The 15899-nt window shown below is 37.7% G+C and overlaps 1 protein-coding gene across 1 annotated transcript in view; it reads right to left on the bottom strand.

The window, feature by feature from the left end:
* DNAH3 (dynein axonemal heavy chain 3) overlaps positions 1–15899 on the bottom strand; it is a 55323-nt gene that overhangs the window by 591 nt on the left and 38833 nt on the right. Inside the window, exons 46-60 of the mRNA XM_051632700.1 lie at positions 15273–15416; positions 14001–14667; positions 13731–13896; positions 13183–13399; positions 12065–12247; positions 10977–11175; positions 7937–10078; positions 6753–6978; positions 6181–6425; positions 4757–4873; positions 3632–3786; positions 2676–2843; positions 2005–2147; positions 1215–1419; positions 5–142 (exon numbers count right to left, since the gene is read on the bottom strand). Of these exons, the coding sequence (XP_051488660.1) occupies positions 5–142; positions 1215–1419; positions 2005–2147; positions 2676–2843; positions 3632–3786; positions 4757–4873; positions 6181–6425; positions 6753–6978; positions 7937–10078; positions 10977–11175; positions 12065–12247; positions 13183–13399; positions 13731–13896; positions 14001–14667; positions 15273–15416 (5115 nt within the window). The remainder of the gene's footprint in view (positions 1–4; positions 143–1214; positions 1420–2004; positions 2148–2675; positions 2844–3631; positions 3787–4756; positions 4874–6180; positions 6426–6752; positions 6979–7936; positions 10079–10976; positions 11176–12064; positions 12248–13182; positions 13400–13730; positions 13897–14000; positions 14668–15272; positions 15417–15899) is intronic.

The following is a 15899-nucleotide window of genomic DNA, read 5'->3' as shown; positions in this document are numbered from 1 at the left end:
TTACCTCAAATTCAAATCCAATACAGTCAATTGGGATGGTGTATTTTCTGGCATAGTTTTGTAAAACACCGGTCAAAAAAGACTGAGTGAAGAAGAATCCTGAGAGCCAAAAGACTGTGGGTGGCCCATTTTTGACCCAATCCTGAATATGGAGAGAAAAAACAAACATAAGGAAACAATACATTCTGTGGCTTCACTGTGCAAATTCACCACAAAAAGGATGTAATTTCAGGTACACTTGTACAGCACAATGAGATCTAAAGCTTGACAGGACTCTGGATACTACCACTACTTCCACATTATTCTGTTTTTCAGAGACAACCAATTACAGAAGTCAGTTATTTACAGTGGAAGCAAAAAGAATCACTCATTCTGAAGCAACCAGAACTCAGTGCTACTAAGAAATCTCAGGAAGCAGCATAAGCATATTTTGGTAAGGCTCGATACTAGCCAGCCAAAAAAAAATAAATAAAAAATTTAAAAATTTAATTTGAACACTTTGATCAATATTCCCTGTTTCACAGTCTTGTACACACTAATCTAACATGAAAAAAAGGCCACATTTCCTGGCATAATATCTTCACCAGTGACTGTGAGGGCACTCGCTACATCAGATCCTAGCAGAGGGAATCATTCCAGTACAAAGACACCAGACAAGGAGATCTTGGCCCATTTCTTTGTTGGATATCAAAGGCAGTAAGGAAAAACAAGGCAAGGGCAGAGTGTTCCCACACTACTCCAAGCCAGTTGGAGTCAACAGAAGCCCATGTGGTACTCTGACCCAGCAAACAGGAAACTGCTGCTTATACAAATCTTTCAGACACTTCTTTCTAGCTTTCTTCTCTCCTGACTTGTATGGAGTTCTGCTGTTGGTAACACATTCTCAGACCTGGTTCAGTGTCCTTTGAACAGGGAAGGCATTAAGACATCAATACAAAGTAAAATGCATCTTCTAGAAACAGAAAAATCGAAACTACCAAATGCAGCACTGGATTAGCACCAAAAGATTATATTCCCAACACACCCTACTAAGCAGTTGCCCAGCTAACTCCAGTGCTGTTAATCCAGTATATATTTGGTCATCAGTATGTTCTAGTAGTTCACAATCTGGAGCTATAAGGGTCTTGCTGAGTGAGGACAGTCATGATACACATTCTACCCATTCAGCTTTCAGCTACTGAGTCCTTAGACCTCCCAGTCTCAGCTTAGCCTACCTGAAAGAAGTCCAGACGACAGAGGAGATCAGACACATAACTTCCCAGTGGTTTCAGTGATGGATAGGATTTGGCAGCCCACATTGATGGTACTTTTCCCATCAGCATGCTGTTGAAAACATCTTCAAGTTCAGATGACATCAATACTTGGCCTTTAATGGCTTTGCCTAAATTAATGAGGCTGCTCCGAATGACTTCAGTAAGCCTTCAGATGAAAAAAAAAGAAAAAAGGAATTGTCATCTCATTATTTACTTCTTATAACCTGGCAAAAGACCTCTAAGTGCAACCTGAATGAAGGGCTAATCAAAGCTGGTAAATGTTCTGTCACAAATGCCTTCTCTCACTTGTAGTTATCAAAACTCTTACTTAACTTCTCAAAGCATACAAAATAAAAACACACACAGAAAAATGAAAGATAGTGAAAATTCCCACTCTAGACAAGGGAATTCAAGTGACAAGAGCTTTAAAGATTGTGACATGAACAGAGTGTGCTGTGAAAACCCAGGGTCCTGAGTATGACTGAAAAATAAAAAGTGGGCTCCCCCACCTCAACACCACAAACTCAAGTCTGATTTATGTTCATACTTCAAGAATATAGGGACTATTTCTATATTCAGGTAGTCAGCTGAGGCTTTCAGATCTTTTACTAAGGTTCCAAAGCAGAATCTATCATGTTAAGAACAATATGTTTTAAAAGGCTTATAACTGTTTAAGGCTTGTCAGTGGCTAGCACTGATGAATAGATGCATAATTCAGCCTTGGCAGTGCTACACAAACCCTGGGCCATACCTGTTAAATCGGATTAGCTCTTGCCTAAGAACTGTATTCATGGACTCTTCATAAAGCACTGGGTATATCCTCATAACCTCTTCCATATCATAGCCACTTGGCAATTTGGATAGGATGTCCTGTGCCAAATCTTCAACAGTTTCCTGAAATCACAAGTTTGCAGTGAATGAGGAATTTCCATCTTTATCACCCATTTTTAGACAATAAATTCCACAAAACACTATAGATTTTATATTTCTTTCTCTGTAACCACACAGTCCATTTTCCTAAATAAATAATGCTTACATGCTCTTACTCTCTTTGTGCATCATCCTGTCTGTCTCTGCATGTGCCTGTTTGCTCATTAACTGTGCTCTAACTACAATTCATGAATGAAGTACTTCACTGTTATTTTAAAACACAAAATATGAAAGAAACATTCTTATTCAAACTGCATGTTCAACCAGTTGGGGTTGTGTGGTATTAACCTATTTGAATTCAAAGTCATTAGGCAATCTTCCATCTTTAAAGGTTCTTCTAAGCCAAATCTGTCTGCTTCTCTACAGGGACATTCACAACTATTCCCAATGCCAGAGTCATATGGTGAGAGGTGTTGGATCTCTCTGAGACTCAGGGCATGACAGGAAAGGGCACCTTTCCAGATTGCAAGATCATCTTTCTTCCCCAGTTACCTGAGGGGACTTGCCAGCTCCTCCTGCTACTCTAGGCAAAGTCAGGAGAATTCCATGGAAAAGCTGGTTGGTCTCCTGGTTATCCTTGGTGATGTCTGCATTTTCATGAAGTCCAAACACTTCAGGGTGTGTTGTAATTGGTAAACTTTGTATGTATTCAATGTAAGACTGTAAAAGAAATTTAGATACCAAAAATCATGCAATGCAGTATTCATAAATGATCAGTAAACCAAACTTGGACAAAACTGACTAATTTAAAACCAAAGACATTAGTTCTCAGTTAAATGTAGCAAGGAATTTACTCACTCAGTCCACAGAGATAAAAATACAAGTTTTGAATGATTCAAAGACTCACTGAGGAATTGTTCTTACCACCCTCATGTAAGTAGCAAGAGAAAACAAGAGAAAGGAAAGTACATTAGAATATACAGAAGCAGGAATCACAGAAGGGAGTAGGATGCTGTATGTATCACCCTTACAACTGCAGGCTACACAAAGAGGTCAGATTTGAGCACATTTGTTATCTCTGTGCAGGTATTAGAAGGGAAAAAAGAGGATTAAAATTGAGTATATACCTGCCATTCCACCTCCTCATCCTGATCACTGCTTTCAAAGTGATCAAAAAGTGGTTTTCAAAGACAAAAGTGGATGCAAGGGAGTATAGAAGTACTCTGTAAATTCCTGAAACCTGACTCCTATTGCCTTTCTAGAACTGTACTGGAAACCTGCACAGGGGTAGCTCTTTGCATTAACAAACATCAGAATACTGGATGATCACTACATCTCCACTGGGGTGTGTTAGACATTAGGCACAAGATTCATATTTCATACACAAGATTATTCTGGCATGGCTTTGTGATCTGCTTTTTATTTTCTATTTGTTGTATTCAGCATATCAAGTACAATGTAAATAAGGCTTTTCCCAATAATTCAGATTTTACATGTTATCTTCTCACCTCATATGGCCCATGTGGTGGTATGTAGTAGTCACCTCCAGTTGTAAGCATATACTTGTCCTGCTCAATATCCTTGCTGTAGACTATGGAAAGAAGGGACAGGAGAAGACGTCTGTCTTTATCATCTGTTACTCTGCCTCCATAGTTACATTCCCCTGGGAAAGGACAAAGAAAAACAGGATAAAAATTTGAAAGTTAATGAACAAATTAAAATCATTTTGCAGTAATGTATAGCTCCAGTAAATTAAAGTTCTGAAGCTCCATAACATAAAAAAAATAAATAAATTAGGTCCTATACTTCAATTGATTCAATTGAAATGAGGCACTTCTGTAACTTTGGAACTATGGGCAAAATTTGTGTGCCTTGATGATTAAAGGTTTAAGGAACAATATGAGTTGGTCTGAAAAACTGCTACTCATGCCTCAGTAAATAATCTCCTGTTTTAAATGACAGATCTTTTCTTGAAATTCTTGTAAGAATTTTTAGAACTGTCAAAATCTGAGCAGTGCTATATAGCTGTCCTTGTCCTGTTCCTTTCAAGCAAACTTAATCTGATGATTTATGTTCGCAGTAGAAAACAAGGGATCTCAAATATGCAAGAGCCCTGTGCAGAAAGGGTTGGAAACATTTAAGTAATGGTCAAGCAGTAAGGGGAGGTTTACACTGAGATAAAGTATAGAAAATAGGTAAGAGTTCAGTTACTACTTTAATCCTGACTCCCAAAATTATTTTTCACAAAGTGGGTGATAAGGAGGTGCCAAGAAGCAGCTCTCTTGCTGGAGAAAGAGAACTGAATAGCCACAGCAACTAAGTTATTTACATGGGTCAACTCCTCCTGCTTTAAACTGAGTACTATCACATGCTCTGGTAAACTGCCAATGTTTATTGTGTCAGGATCATGTTGATCAGCCAAGGTGACATATAAAGCCAGTAGTAATTCTTCTAGCTATATACGAGCCAAGACAGCAATGAAATCTGGGGGTTTCAGATCCAACTTGTCTGTATGTGGAAGGCTGAGAAAGTAAACCTGAAGAGAATCCACTCAATTTGCCAAGAACTCACCGCTGTGCCAACTGGAAGCACCTAGCAAAGTCAACACAACTTAGAGGATGTAATGCCTGTACCTGTTAGATATGTCAGAGCTTCAAATGGGACTTCTTCATAGTCATTCAGAAACATCTGGATCTGTCTCATACTGATTCTGAGGTCAGAGTCGTTGAACTCATATGGAATATTCCAGCCTGTTCAATTCAGAAAAGAAATACAGGGCAATGGTACCCAGTCCAGTGCTTCAACCATGTTTCTAAGCACCACATCTGTCCATATTTTAAACATCTCCAGGGATGGAGATTCAACCACCTCCCTAGGCAGCCTATTCCAGTGTTTAATTACCCTTTCAGTGAATATGTTTCTTCTAATATCTAATCTAAACCTCTCCTGGCTCAACTTGAGCCCATTTCCTCTTGCCCTATTGATATCTAGAGATTATTAGAACAGGAGTTTTGATTTATTGACTGATTTTAATTTTTAAGCAATCTGCCCACCTGTTAATTCTGTTTGTGTATGACATTCAGAGAAGAGTACAATAAAAAAACCAAAACCACACAGGAGCATACTCCAGGTAAAAGAATCCTTCAGAAAACATATACCCCTAGTGCAAATCAAAACAGGGCTATTGCTGTAACTATCTTTCTTCCCCCACACAGCTGGTCACATTAAGCAGTAGATGTTGATTTTGAAAATGACCTCTTTGTCACTTACAAAAATTGTATTTTTATTTTAAAACAATAAATTGGTATCTTCATACTGGCAGTCTAGTATTTATTTAAACAGCTGCCTATTAAAATAAGGACAGTGGGTATGTGCCACAATAACATTTCCAACAGTAACTTGTTATGACAAGACAGACTCAGGCAGAATGGGAGGCTGAGGACTTTCTGTATACCAGTGAAGAGTGTAAGCTTTATAGATTCTATTTTTATCATTATATCATTCCATATCTTTCTAAATTTTATGTAGAAATTCTCTATAGTTTTCTAAATATTTCAAGATTATGGAAAACCTGAAGCACAAATCTTACTAACACATATTTTTCATTGCTGTGTTGTGAACAATACACTGCAGCTACATAAATTGGTTTCATATCAAGTAAACATAGGCACTAGCTTTGATAAAGTGAAGTATACATATAAATAACAAAATAAGAAGATCTTTAATTATTAAAATTTTAAAAAGAACTGGATTGAATAGCAAGAACTACAGTAATAAGTTAATAATTCAGTAAGTTACACTTTAATGTAACTACTGAATAACATATTTATCTGGAAAACTGGTGCTTTCTAGTATTCTCCCAGGGTAATACTTTTAGTAGCTTCAAGAGTAGCTTTGCCTGAGTAACAGAAAGTAACAGATTTTAAACTTTGTTCCATTCTGTGCAATACAGATTGCACTCTGTAATATTGCTAACAACAATACTGCCTTTTTACAGGCTCCAATAACGCATTTCAAAAGTACTAAGCTTTTTGAAACAAAATAATCACAAGCTTACCCAGTGGGCCAAAGTTCCTCCTTTCCTGCACAATAGCATGAAAAAAGCAAAGGCCAAACAGCAATTTTTGCCACATTTCTGGCTTTTGGCAACTGCTAAAGAACACAGGGTCAGAGATGGGGTCATTAAAGTATGATCGAAGGAGGTTTGCTCGAACTCCTTTTGGAGGCTCATTCGTCATTTTGATGCCATTCTGGAGGATACTAACAGGAAACTTTTCTGATGGATAACTAGTTAACCACAGCCTGAAAAGAATTTTCAAAAGCACATTATATATAAAAAAAAATCATCAATGTTGACAAATCCCCAATACTAATCTGCAGAAGACTAAGTTTTATTACTTGTTTAACTATAATAACATCTAAATTTATTCTAAAATGCAGCATAAGGTAGTTTATATTGAACACGTTGCAAAGGTGTTATCCTAATCAGCTATCTTTATTTTACCATTGCACATAATATGAATGTTATGCTTCGTTGTTCACACAACAGAAGTTTCATTTCTTTTTACTAGTGTCTTTATCAAACAAGAAACACTCCCCTTAAAAAGAGCAAAATATTAAAACTCCTACCTGAACTTATCATTGGTATTCTCAGGCACCATCTCTTCCTCACAGATTTTTTCCAAAGCAGGCATCCAGCTAGTTGCAAGATGGCAGTTTTGTAACACCACCCAAGTTCCATAAGTAATAGCCTGATAAATCATTTTTGCTGCTATTGGGCCTTGGCCCTGTCCAAGCGAAATAGTTTGAATGTTTGGACCTCCCATGCCTACATCATCAGCAAATTTTAGCAAACCTATGATGGCAAGTTTCACACATGCAAAAAAAAGACAAAGTCTATTAGAAAGTAGATCTATGCTACATTCATCATTTTTATCATGCAAAAGTGTCATTAAAGGTCAACATGTAGTTTACTCAACTGAAAAAAAAAAAAAAGCACCTCAACAACCCAGAAGGAGCATCACATGCTGTATCAATCACTGGGTTTCTGAAGCATTTGGCAAAACTTAGGTTTACTTACTTTATAAAGTAATACTTTAAAAAACCCACTGTGAACCAGCCAATTTAAATTCCTGTCCTCTCCTTAAGCCCTGAGTGCTCAGTTCCAGCCTGCACTACAGCTCCCTGCTCTCTCCGTTGTGTGGGTACAACTGTTTATGGGGGCTGAGCTGTAAACTGGGTCACTAGATTGGGTTAAAAGTAGCCCTCCAGCTTTGCCATCAAACCCCACACCTCTTGGAAATACATCCTTATGGCATGGCTCTGTATTACAATTCCTTTAGCAGAAAACCAGGTTTTAAAATAATCTGGGTGGTTATTTTTTAAAGGACATTTAACAGATGTATTTTTAAGTGCAGTCATATATACCATTTAATTAGTAACTGAGAGGGAGGAAACATTCTGGAGGAGGGGGTTTTAATAAAGACAATAAAGTCCCAAACACCCACTGAAATAATTGTAACACAAGCCTAAATTGTAAACTGGTCTAGATGTTACAAGCTGTTAGATCTCTAAATTGCTGCTCAGAGACCTAGACTTTTAATCACCCTCTTTAATCACATTCCACCCTTTAGCAATTTTACTATCGTTGTGTATATGTATGGGCAGATGCAAATGTCTGATATTCCATCTTTGCTGTATCGTACTTTAAAGACACTTTAAAGATCAAACAATGGGGCCTACACTATTACCAGTTTAGTCACACTTGGTGGTATCTAACCAGATTAAAAAAGATTTCTTAATACCAATCTCACCTGCCATAGGATCAGCACCTGGTGATAATACAAAAATCAAAGGGGCACAACAATTTGAATCACCATAACTTCTTCCAAGATCAAAAGTAGGTGGTTCAATGAACGTTCTTCCCATGTTTTCCACAATGAACTCCTGCACTGCTGGAACAATTTTGTCAGGTCTGAAACATCTGAGAATAACCATGTGATCTAACCCCACCAGTGTGCTCCACGCATCTGGGAGGGCTTCAGCATGGGGTCTTACAGAGTCATATATTAGCTTCCACTTTGAGGAATTATCTCTTACATGTTCCATTAGCCCATGGAGGTTTGTCAGACTAGATGCACGTACAAGCTCAGCCCACGATTTGTCAGATAGCCAATCTGGAGCTGGATTGGGGTGAGGATTATCAAGAGCAACACCTCCTGTCAGTAGAAAACGCCAAACCTCATCATCTATTTGGCCTTTCCCCTTCATGATGCCTACTGTCAGAAGGAAGGCGAATAACAGCTTATCCTTTTCAAACAGTGAACGACAGACATTATTATAGATGCTTACTGTGAAATGGTCTGTTATATTTTTAATTCTCTTTTCTAGATCTTCACTCTTTTCGCTTTTAGCAATAGATTGAATATACAAGTTAATGAACCAAACCAGTGAATACTGGTACATAGGTTCGATGTTTGCCAGATCAGAGATGCAGAAGAAGAGAACAGCTGAATGAACAGCAACTGGCTTATACCCCAGTCGAGTGGAATCTATTTCCATTTCAGTTATAGAGGCAATTTTTTGCTTTTCAGAGATTTCTTCAGATAATTGTTTGGATGAAGACAAAATATTAATTGCTGTTTCATCTTCTAAAATGTCTCCTTCTGAACTGGAAAGGACCTCCAGGATTTTATCTTCTATTTCCTTTAGCTGTTTCTTGTTGGCTGCGCTTTCTATAATCAGTTCATTTTTCTTTTCTTCTAGCTCAGGCTTTTCCTCTGCTGCTACAATTCCAAGAAGCTGGTCCTGAAGACCCAAAGGAGTAATCATGAAGTTGAGTAGACAAACTTTCACAGCCACTTCAGGGAGATAATGAGGATTCCTTAGGCGGGTTGTTATGTAAAACCTGAAATCTTTTGAATATTCAATTATATTTTCCCCTAGTTTCATGTATATTACTCCTTGTTGTTTGAATGTTAGCTTTAATAAAATGGGTTCTAGGAAAGCATCTAGCTCTTCACCAATATCTTCTAGCAAGACTGGTGTTCCAAGCTGAATAGAATTTTCTAATGTCTTCACATAATGCGTGTCAGACAATTTGATAACTGCCAGCCTGTTAGCTTTCTCCATATTTTTTACCCACTTGTTAGCTTGCCTTTGAGGATCTATCATTAAAGCCCATCTTCTTGAGTTAGAAACAATTATGCCATTGTCAACAGAAAAAGAATCAACTGGCAATCCAGCAATCTGCCACGCACGGATTTTGACTGGATCCCCTAAAGTGTTACTTAAGCTAAAATCACTGGAGCATGGTATGTTCTTTTCCTTGCACAGGACCTGCCATTGCTCTTGACATTTTAGACGGTAATCTACAGTAAAGGCTCCCAAATAAGCCACAGTTCCTGATGATAACAACACATCTCCCAACAGGTCTATGTACCGGATTCCTAACAAGCGGGCAGCTTCTGTCCACCTGTCTTTCTCTCCTCCAAGACCACTAATTAGCTGCTCAGCTCTCACAAGCTTTTGTGAGCAGACTTCAATATTGTTCTCCAGTTCTTTCTTCCGGCGATTCATGAGGTCAAAATTATCATTCAAAGCTTGGAGGCGATCAAGTAGCTCCTTCAGTTCTGCTTGCTTTGTTCTAAGCTTCTGCATTTGAACCTCCAGCACTTCTTCTGCACCCTTCAAACGTTCGCGCTTTGGGGCGACCACTTTAGCGACACGGTCATACACCTCCATGGCTCGCACCCACTTGCACAGCCCTTCACAGGCAGATGAGACATTTTTTATGACAGCTGGCTGAAAATCTGGATGATCAATAAATCTCTCTCGAATTCTCTTCATTATAGCAGGAGGAATATTATCCTTGTCATACGTCTTTAAGCTCTCAAGGAATTTCAGATCTCCAAGTATTTTTCTAGATGGTCCCCAGAAGTCTTCTATCATTTTACCTATATTGCAAATAATACTAAAGTCAGGCTTAAAATATGTATGTTCAAACTTAAAAATACTTGAGACTTAGTATGAAGAATTAGCATCAATGATTTTGCATCGGAATTTTACTATGCAACTAGTTTGGGAAAGTCATTACCTAAGGAGACTCAGCAGGAATTTCAGCATCACTAGCCTTTGTCATATCTACTAATTGTAAGTTGATTCTAAATCTACCAAGCAAAATAAGGGAAACAAATCACTATAAAGTCTGTCTCTGTGTAGTTTATCAGATAAATCAGAATCAACATGAAAAGATTCCTTCCTCATCTATTTAAGACAGTTTTGGATGAAAGACAATTATAGAATTCTTATTTTCAATTATGAAGGGTTGAACTGTGGAAGCATAAAGTAGAAGAAAAGTGGAAGAAAAAGGTCTCTTTCTCTTCCTGCCTTGCAAATCCTGTGCAATTCCACAATAACAACACACACAGAAAGAGCTTGTTAATCACCTATGGCAGGGGTATAGCTAGAATTTTGTCCCCTGGTATAACTGATAATGTTTGATAGCAGGGTTTAGAGGGGAAAATACAGATGAATGGTGCACAGCACATCTCCCCCTCCCAGAGTTCCTCAAGGCAATGCAGATCTCAAGACTAGGTCTAAGCAAGTTGGAGAGCTGACTTTGTGCTGGTGACTGGGATCATATTGACAAAGCTTGTAAAACAGTATCAACCAAGTGTGATACGTTACATTGGCAAAAGCAGCTCTTACCTATCCAGTGTAGCTCTAAGTCATTGCTAGCAAAATGCACTCTTCATGCACATGGCTGCACTCACACCAGAAGCACCTCACTAGTACAACACAGCAGTACCCCAAACACTCCTAGAGCATGGATAACAAATATGGCATCATTACCGCTGCCTTTGGGATCAGGCTTTCTCTCTGCTCTAATTCCCTTCATGACACAGATGCTCTCCATGACGAGCTTAACTGCATCAGGTGGATTCTGCATGGATTTCACAAGAGAGATGTCTGAAGGATTTAGGGTATCGAGAGCTGCAAGTGCTGCCTCCAAAGCTGGCATGGCCTCAGCAAGGTCTCCTTCACATTCATCCTGTTAAGACAGTGGCCACAAGCCTGTAAACTTTCATATAATACCAGGTCTTCATCCTGATTACCCTGCTTCAGCACAGCCTCAAAGAACCTTCTCTGCTTTTAAGTACCTAATAAAAAGACTCTTCACAACATTGTGTTTCTTGGAGAGAAAACTACTTTCACAATTTGTCTGTGCAGTTTAAAAAGGGAAGGTTTGTAGAGAAATTAGTAACTTCCGTAAGCTGAACAGGTAATTGAAAAAGCCAGACTAGCTTTCAAGATCAAAGTATCTCTGGTGTGACAAGAACAATTAAAATACAGGTTAGATACAGTTGTTCTTAGTTAAATCTTACAGTGCTGATCAGGTAAAAACATATACTGCATAGCTTTAATTCTTTATCATGTACTCAGATCTCAGTAATTATCTAGCTTATCTATCACTGACATTTCCAGCTAGTTACAAAAAAAATATTGAGGAACTTTGCAGCTTCTCATGGGAAATTCTGTGCTACACACCTCTGGCTATGGCAGTATCTCTTAGGTTGTGCCTAATAGGGCTCCATGCAGCACTATGCCAAATTACCTCAGCTAACTCTAAATTAACTGTCTGGAAAAAGTATAACCTCACTACTCAATCTGTGGAAAAGAAGAATATAGTACAGAAATAAGAGCTATACATCTTTTGGGATGGGAACTAGAAAAGGAAGCTATGCAGTACTGTAAGACAGTGTAATACTCAAAACAGCCACAATTTCCCTTGTTTATATTAGGAACATGTCAGTCATCCTCTCTTGCAACTTTGCTACTTTAAGAGCTTGGATGATCCCATTAACACATCATAAAAACTCCCATTTACTTGCAAAGACTTGGAACCCATTGTGCTCCAGGCTCAAGCCCTTGTACACTACCTTAATAGCTTTAGCAACAGCTGCTGCTTCATTAGCCTCTTTCTCATCTGCTGACACTAGTTCCTTCTTTGCATCTACTTCAGTTGTTTCCTTTTCAATCTGGATCATCATTTTGTCCGTTTCTGCAGAAGTTTTAATCAGTTCTGGCTGAAGGGCAGTCAGTTCTTTCTGCATCTCTCCAACCTGATGAACATAACAGGAAATCAGCAAGAAATCTGCATAAACATCACATGCATTTCACTTCTTGATGTCTTAGAAAGATCAAAAGACACTATGTTAATACAATCTAAAAAGGGACGTCTGATTTAAACAATTATTAAAATAGTTCTCTAACCTATTTTTACTAAAAACTGTTTCAGTGAATAGAATTTTTAAGGATTTTTTTAATCACCCATGCAATATGCTTGCTTTTTTATGATCCACTTAGTTTCACTAACAATAAATAAATTGATTAATTGTATTTTTTTCCTCACAGTTTCAATTTATGAAACGCCAAATAATCCTTTATTGCACAGGTGGAAAACAAAAGCCAAAAGAAACTTGGAAGGGAACAAAGAATTAGTGATAGCAACAGCTGTAAACTGGATGTTGTTCTTCATCCAGCAATTATCTGGAAGCCCCTTTGCATCTTGGAAAGATCAATCCTTAAATCTCATGGTTTGAAAAAATGGGTTATTTACGTGGAACCTAATCAATTTTCTACTGGGAATCTACTTAGGAATTAATCTTTATTATTGTCTTACAACATTCTTCAACTTCTCCCCTATTTTGGAAAGGGTAGTAGGTACTAGGATGCTGAGGCATGGATTCTCCATGTAAAGTTTTGAGAAAATAATGAAATGTATAAGGTTTACTCCTTGTATCTTAATTTAATGAGTACCATCAATTTCATTTAGCTTCCTGTTAAATGCTGTAACAGGAATTTACCACAATTTCTTAAAATGACTAAACAGTAATCTAACTTTTCCTGCTGGCTTTCTATAGAAAATTATCAATAGCATCATGAATATGGTGAAGAGAGAATTTGGTACATTTTCTTTTTATGTGTTAATCAGCTTATACAGACCCCAAACTAAAGTATGCATATGGCACATGCTCTGTTTTCTTCTGAAACTTACCTGTAAGGATGCCAACTCAAGTTTTTTAAGGCCTGTAAGATAACGGTTTCTCATTGTGTCAACTTCTTGCCTTTTTTTATTCAGCAGAGTCTTAAAGGTAAGAATCAGTTCCAGGTATGAAGTTGGAGTCACATAGTTGTGTCTTCGCAGTATAGCATAATAATTGATAGAGATCTCTCTCACACTTTCTTGGAAATATTTGCACATTGACACAACCCTAGAGAAAATTTTTCCACATTACTATGAAAATACAATCTGTCTTTATGTCAACTATAAGGAAATTAAACTTAAGAAATTATATTAGTGTTAGTTACAGCAGAATTGTTTTTTCCCCATTATAAGAAATACTTGAGACTCCTTTTAAAGAGTGGCTCAATTTTCAGAAACATCAGATCCATATATCTAGGTATCTTTGAATTGCACAGAAATCAGAGTTGGCTTAGCTTTGTCCATTTATAAGTACAGTTTCCTGATCAAGTATGTTGGGGACACAAAAGGGAGAGGAACAAACATTTGCTTCATATGTTTCTTGACAGATAAACTCATACTCTTTTCTAACATCATCTTCAAGTTCAACATCCTCTAAAAACTTGTTAGCAACCATTTCCAAAGCATCTGTAGGCCAGGTTTGGAACCAATCAATGGTGCAACAGTTTATCAGTGAAGGAAACATCCGTAATCGATTCCGGAATGCATCACCAATAGGACTCATGGCTAGGAAAAAAAATAATATCATTATTGTTTTGTCTGCAGTTAGGAAGCAAAACCAGCTAAGCCTAAGCAAAAACATTCTAAGAAATAATACATTACATACATACCTAAGACAATATGCAAATTTTTCTTCACCCTTTCAATAAAGAAATTGTACATAGCAAGGGGAGAGGCTTCAATTTTCTTGTTCTCCATCCTTGCTGCACTTTGCATTTTCTCAACAATTTCAGCTTTCTCATCTGCTGGAAAGATATTAGGCACATCACCAGTATTTAAAAGCATGTTGATATCTTCTACAAATGCTTCATCCTTTATTTGATTATCACAGAACAAAAAGGTGACATCCTTGTTCTCAACACCTGCTTTCAGCATGATGCGTTTAACATCATCTTTCCATTCATTGACTCCGTAGAACTTTGTCATTTCAATTTGAAAGAGTTCAAAGGAATTCATGTAGGTAGCTAGCTTGGTAGCACTTTGTCGACCACTCCCACCAATCCCCACCAACAAGAGATGTCCATTATCCTGTTTCAATACCCTGCATATCCTTGAGATATGCTCAATAGCAAACTTGAACATGACTAAGGACATTGGTGCTTTGCTGATATTGTTGTATTCCTCAAGGTAGTGTTCCATCACCGTTGTCAGCTGCTTCAAGTCTGTGATTTCATCATACACCTTTTCATTACTGTCTGGATTCAGATAGTCTCCAAAGAACAGGCTGCGAATATTATCATCAGAGACTTTTCCAGTTGGGGAGAGATGACTCAGAACCTACAGAAAAGACAAGAATCAACAGATTGTTCAAATTATTAAAAAGTTATTTTCCTTAAAGTCATAATCATTCTTATTTACATAGTAATACTACTGTGGGAAACATTGTTTTCCAGCTACTCTAGTTACTACAGTAGTCTGGAAAAAAAAAATACAGACCAAAAAACCCACCTAAACAGGGAATCTGCTGTAGGTTGACATGCCAATTTCCACAGATGCTTAATTCACAGAGAGATTTTGCTAACAAATATAGGACAAGTTCCCAAAAGGCTTCTAAGAAAAGTACCCACTTCTCCTATTGGCTCAACCAAATATTAACTTAAGCAAAAGCACAGATGATATTATGTAAGACATTTATTCCAGTTAGTCCTATGAACCAACACAGAATCCTTCTGAAGTTATGAATCATTCTGATATGAAGTAATTTGTATTAACTTAACTAATATGTATAATACTCAATACTGAATAGAAGACTATCCATGCTTTTTAAATGCGCTGACCAAAATAATTCAAAATGTGTCCAATACAAACGTAATATCAATGTCTAAGTATTTCTGAAAATGCATCAATCTAATTCTTGGCCCCAGCACAATACCCAAAAATACCTGATCAAAATTCTGCTTGAAGATACTTGATGTTGTCTCTTGTACCATCTGGAAGAACACATTCCTGTCCTCCTCATCGACTAAGCGATCATAGAAAACTCGGTAAATCTCATGAATCCAAAGTCGGATCAGTTTATCTCCATCCTGAAAAAGTAAATTCAAGAAAAAAAGAACATACAGCTCAGGTAGGATTTGTTCAAAAGCACAGAAAAGTCCATCTGGACCCCGCTATACCTTGTACTAAACTCAGTGGGAAACTTTTCATTCCAAGCCATCCAGCACATGGCTCAGCATCTGCTACCTTAACTGGCTTCCTCACCTAGTTACCCATCTTGTCCTTCCTGCCGATACAAAGCGGGACTCGTGTAAAAGCATTTTTCTCTACTATATCAAATCTCCCCACCCTTCCAACATAAAGAATAGATCTTTCAAATACATGGCTCATGGACTCTAACCCAAGCCCTGCCCAAAACTGTTGCTAAGGTTTTGCCTGAATAGCTTGCAGCTGTTTAGTTCTGTTTCTACGCCAAAACCATCTCCCCAGTGCTGAAATAAAGCTTTTAGTACTCCTTTAACATGACATTTTACTGAAAATGGATGAAAAAAAGGAGGATTAATATAATCAGT

Source organism: Apus apus, chromosome 14, assembly GCF_020740795.1.
Source record: "Apus apus isolate bApuApu2 chromosome 14, bApuApu2.pri.cur, whole genome shotgun sequence".
Lineage (NCBI taxonomy): Eukaryota > Metazoa > Chordata > Aves > Apodiformes > Apodidae > Apus > Apus apus.
The sequence above is the reverse complement of the archived record's forward strand: the minus strand, read 5'-3'. Positions and strand labels throughout refer to the sequence as shown.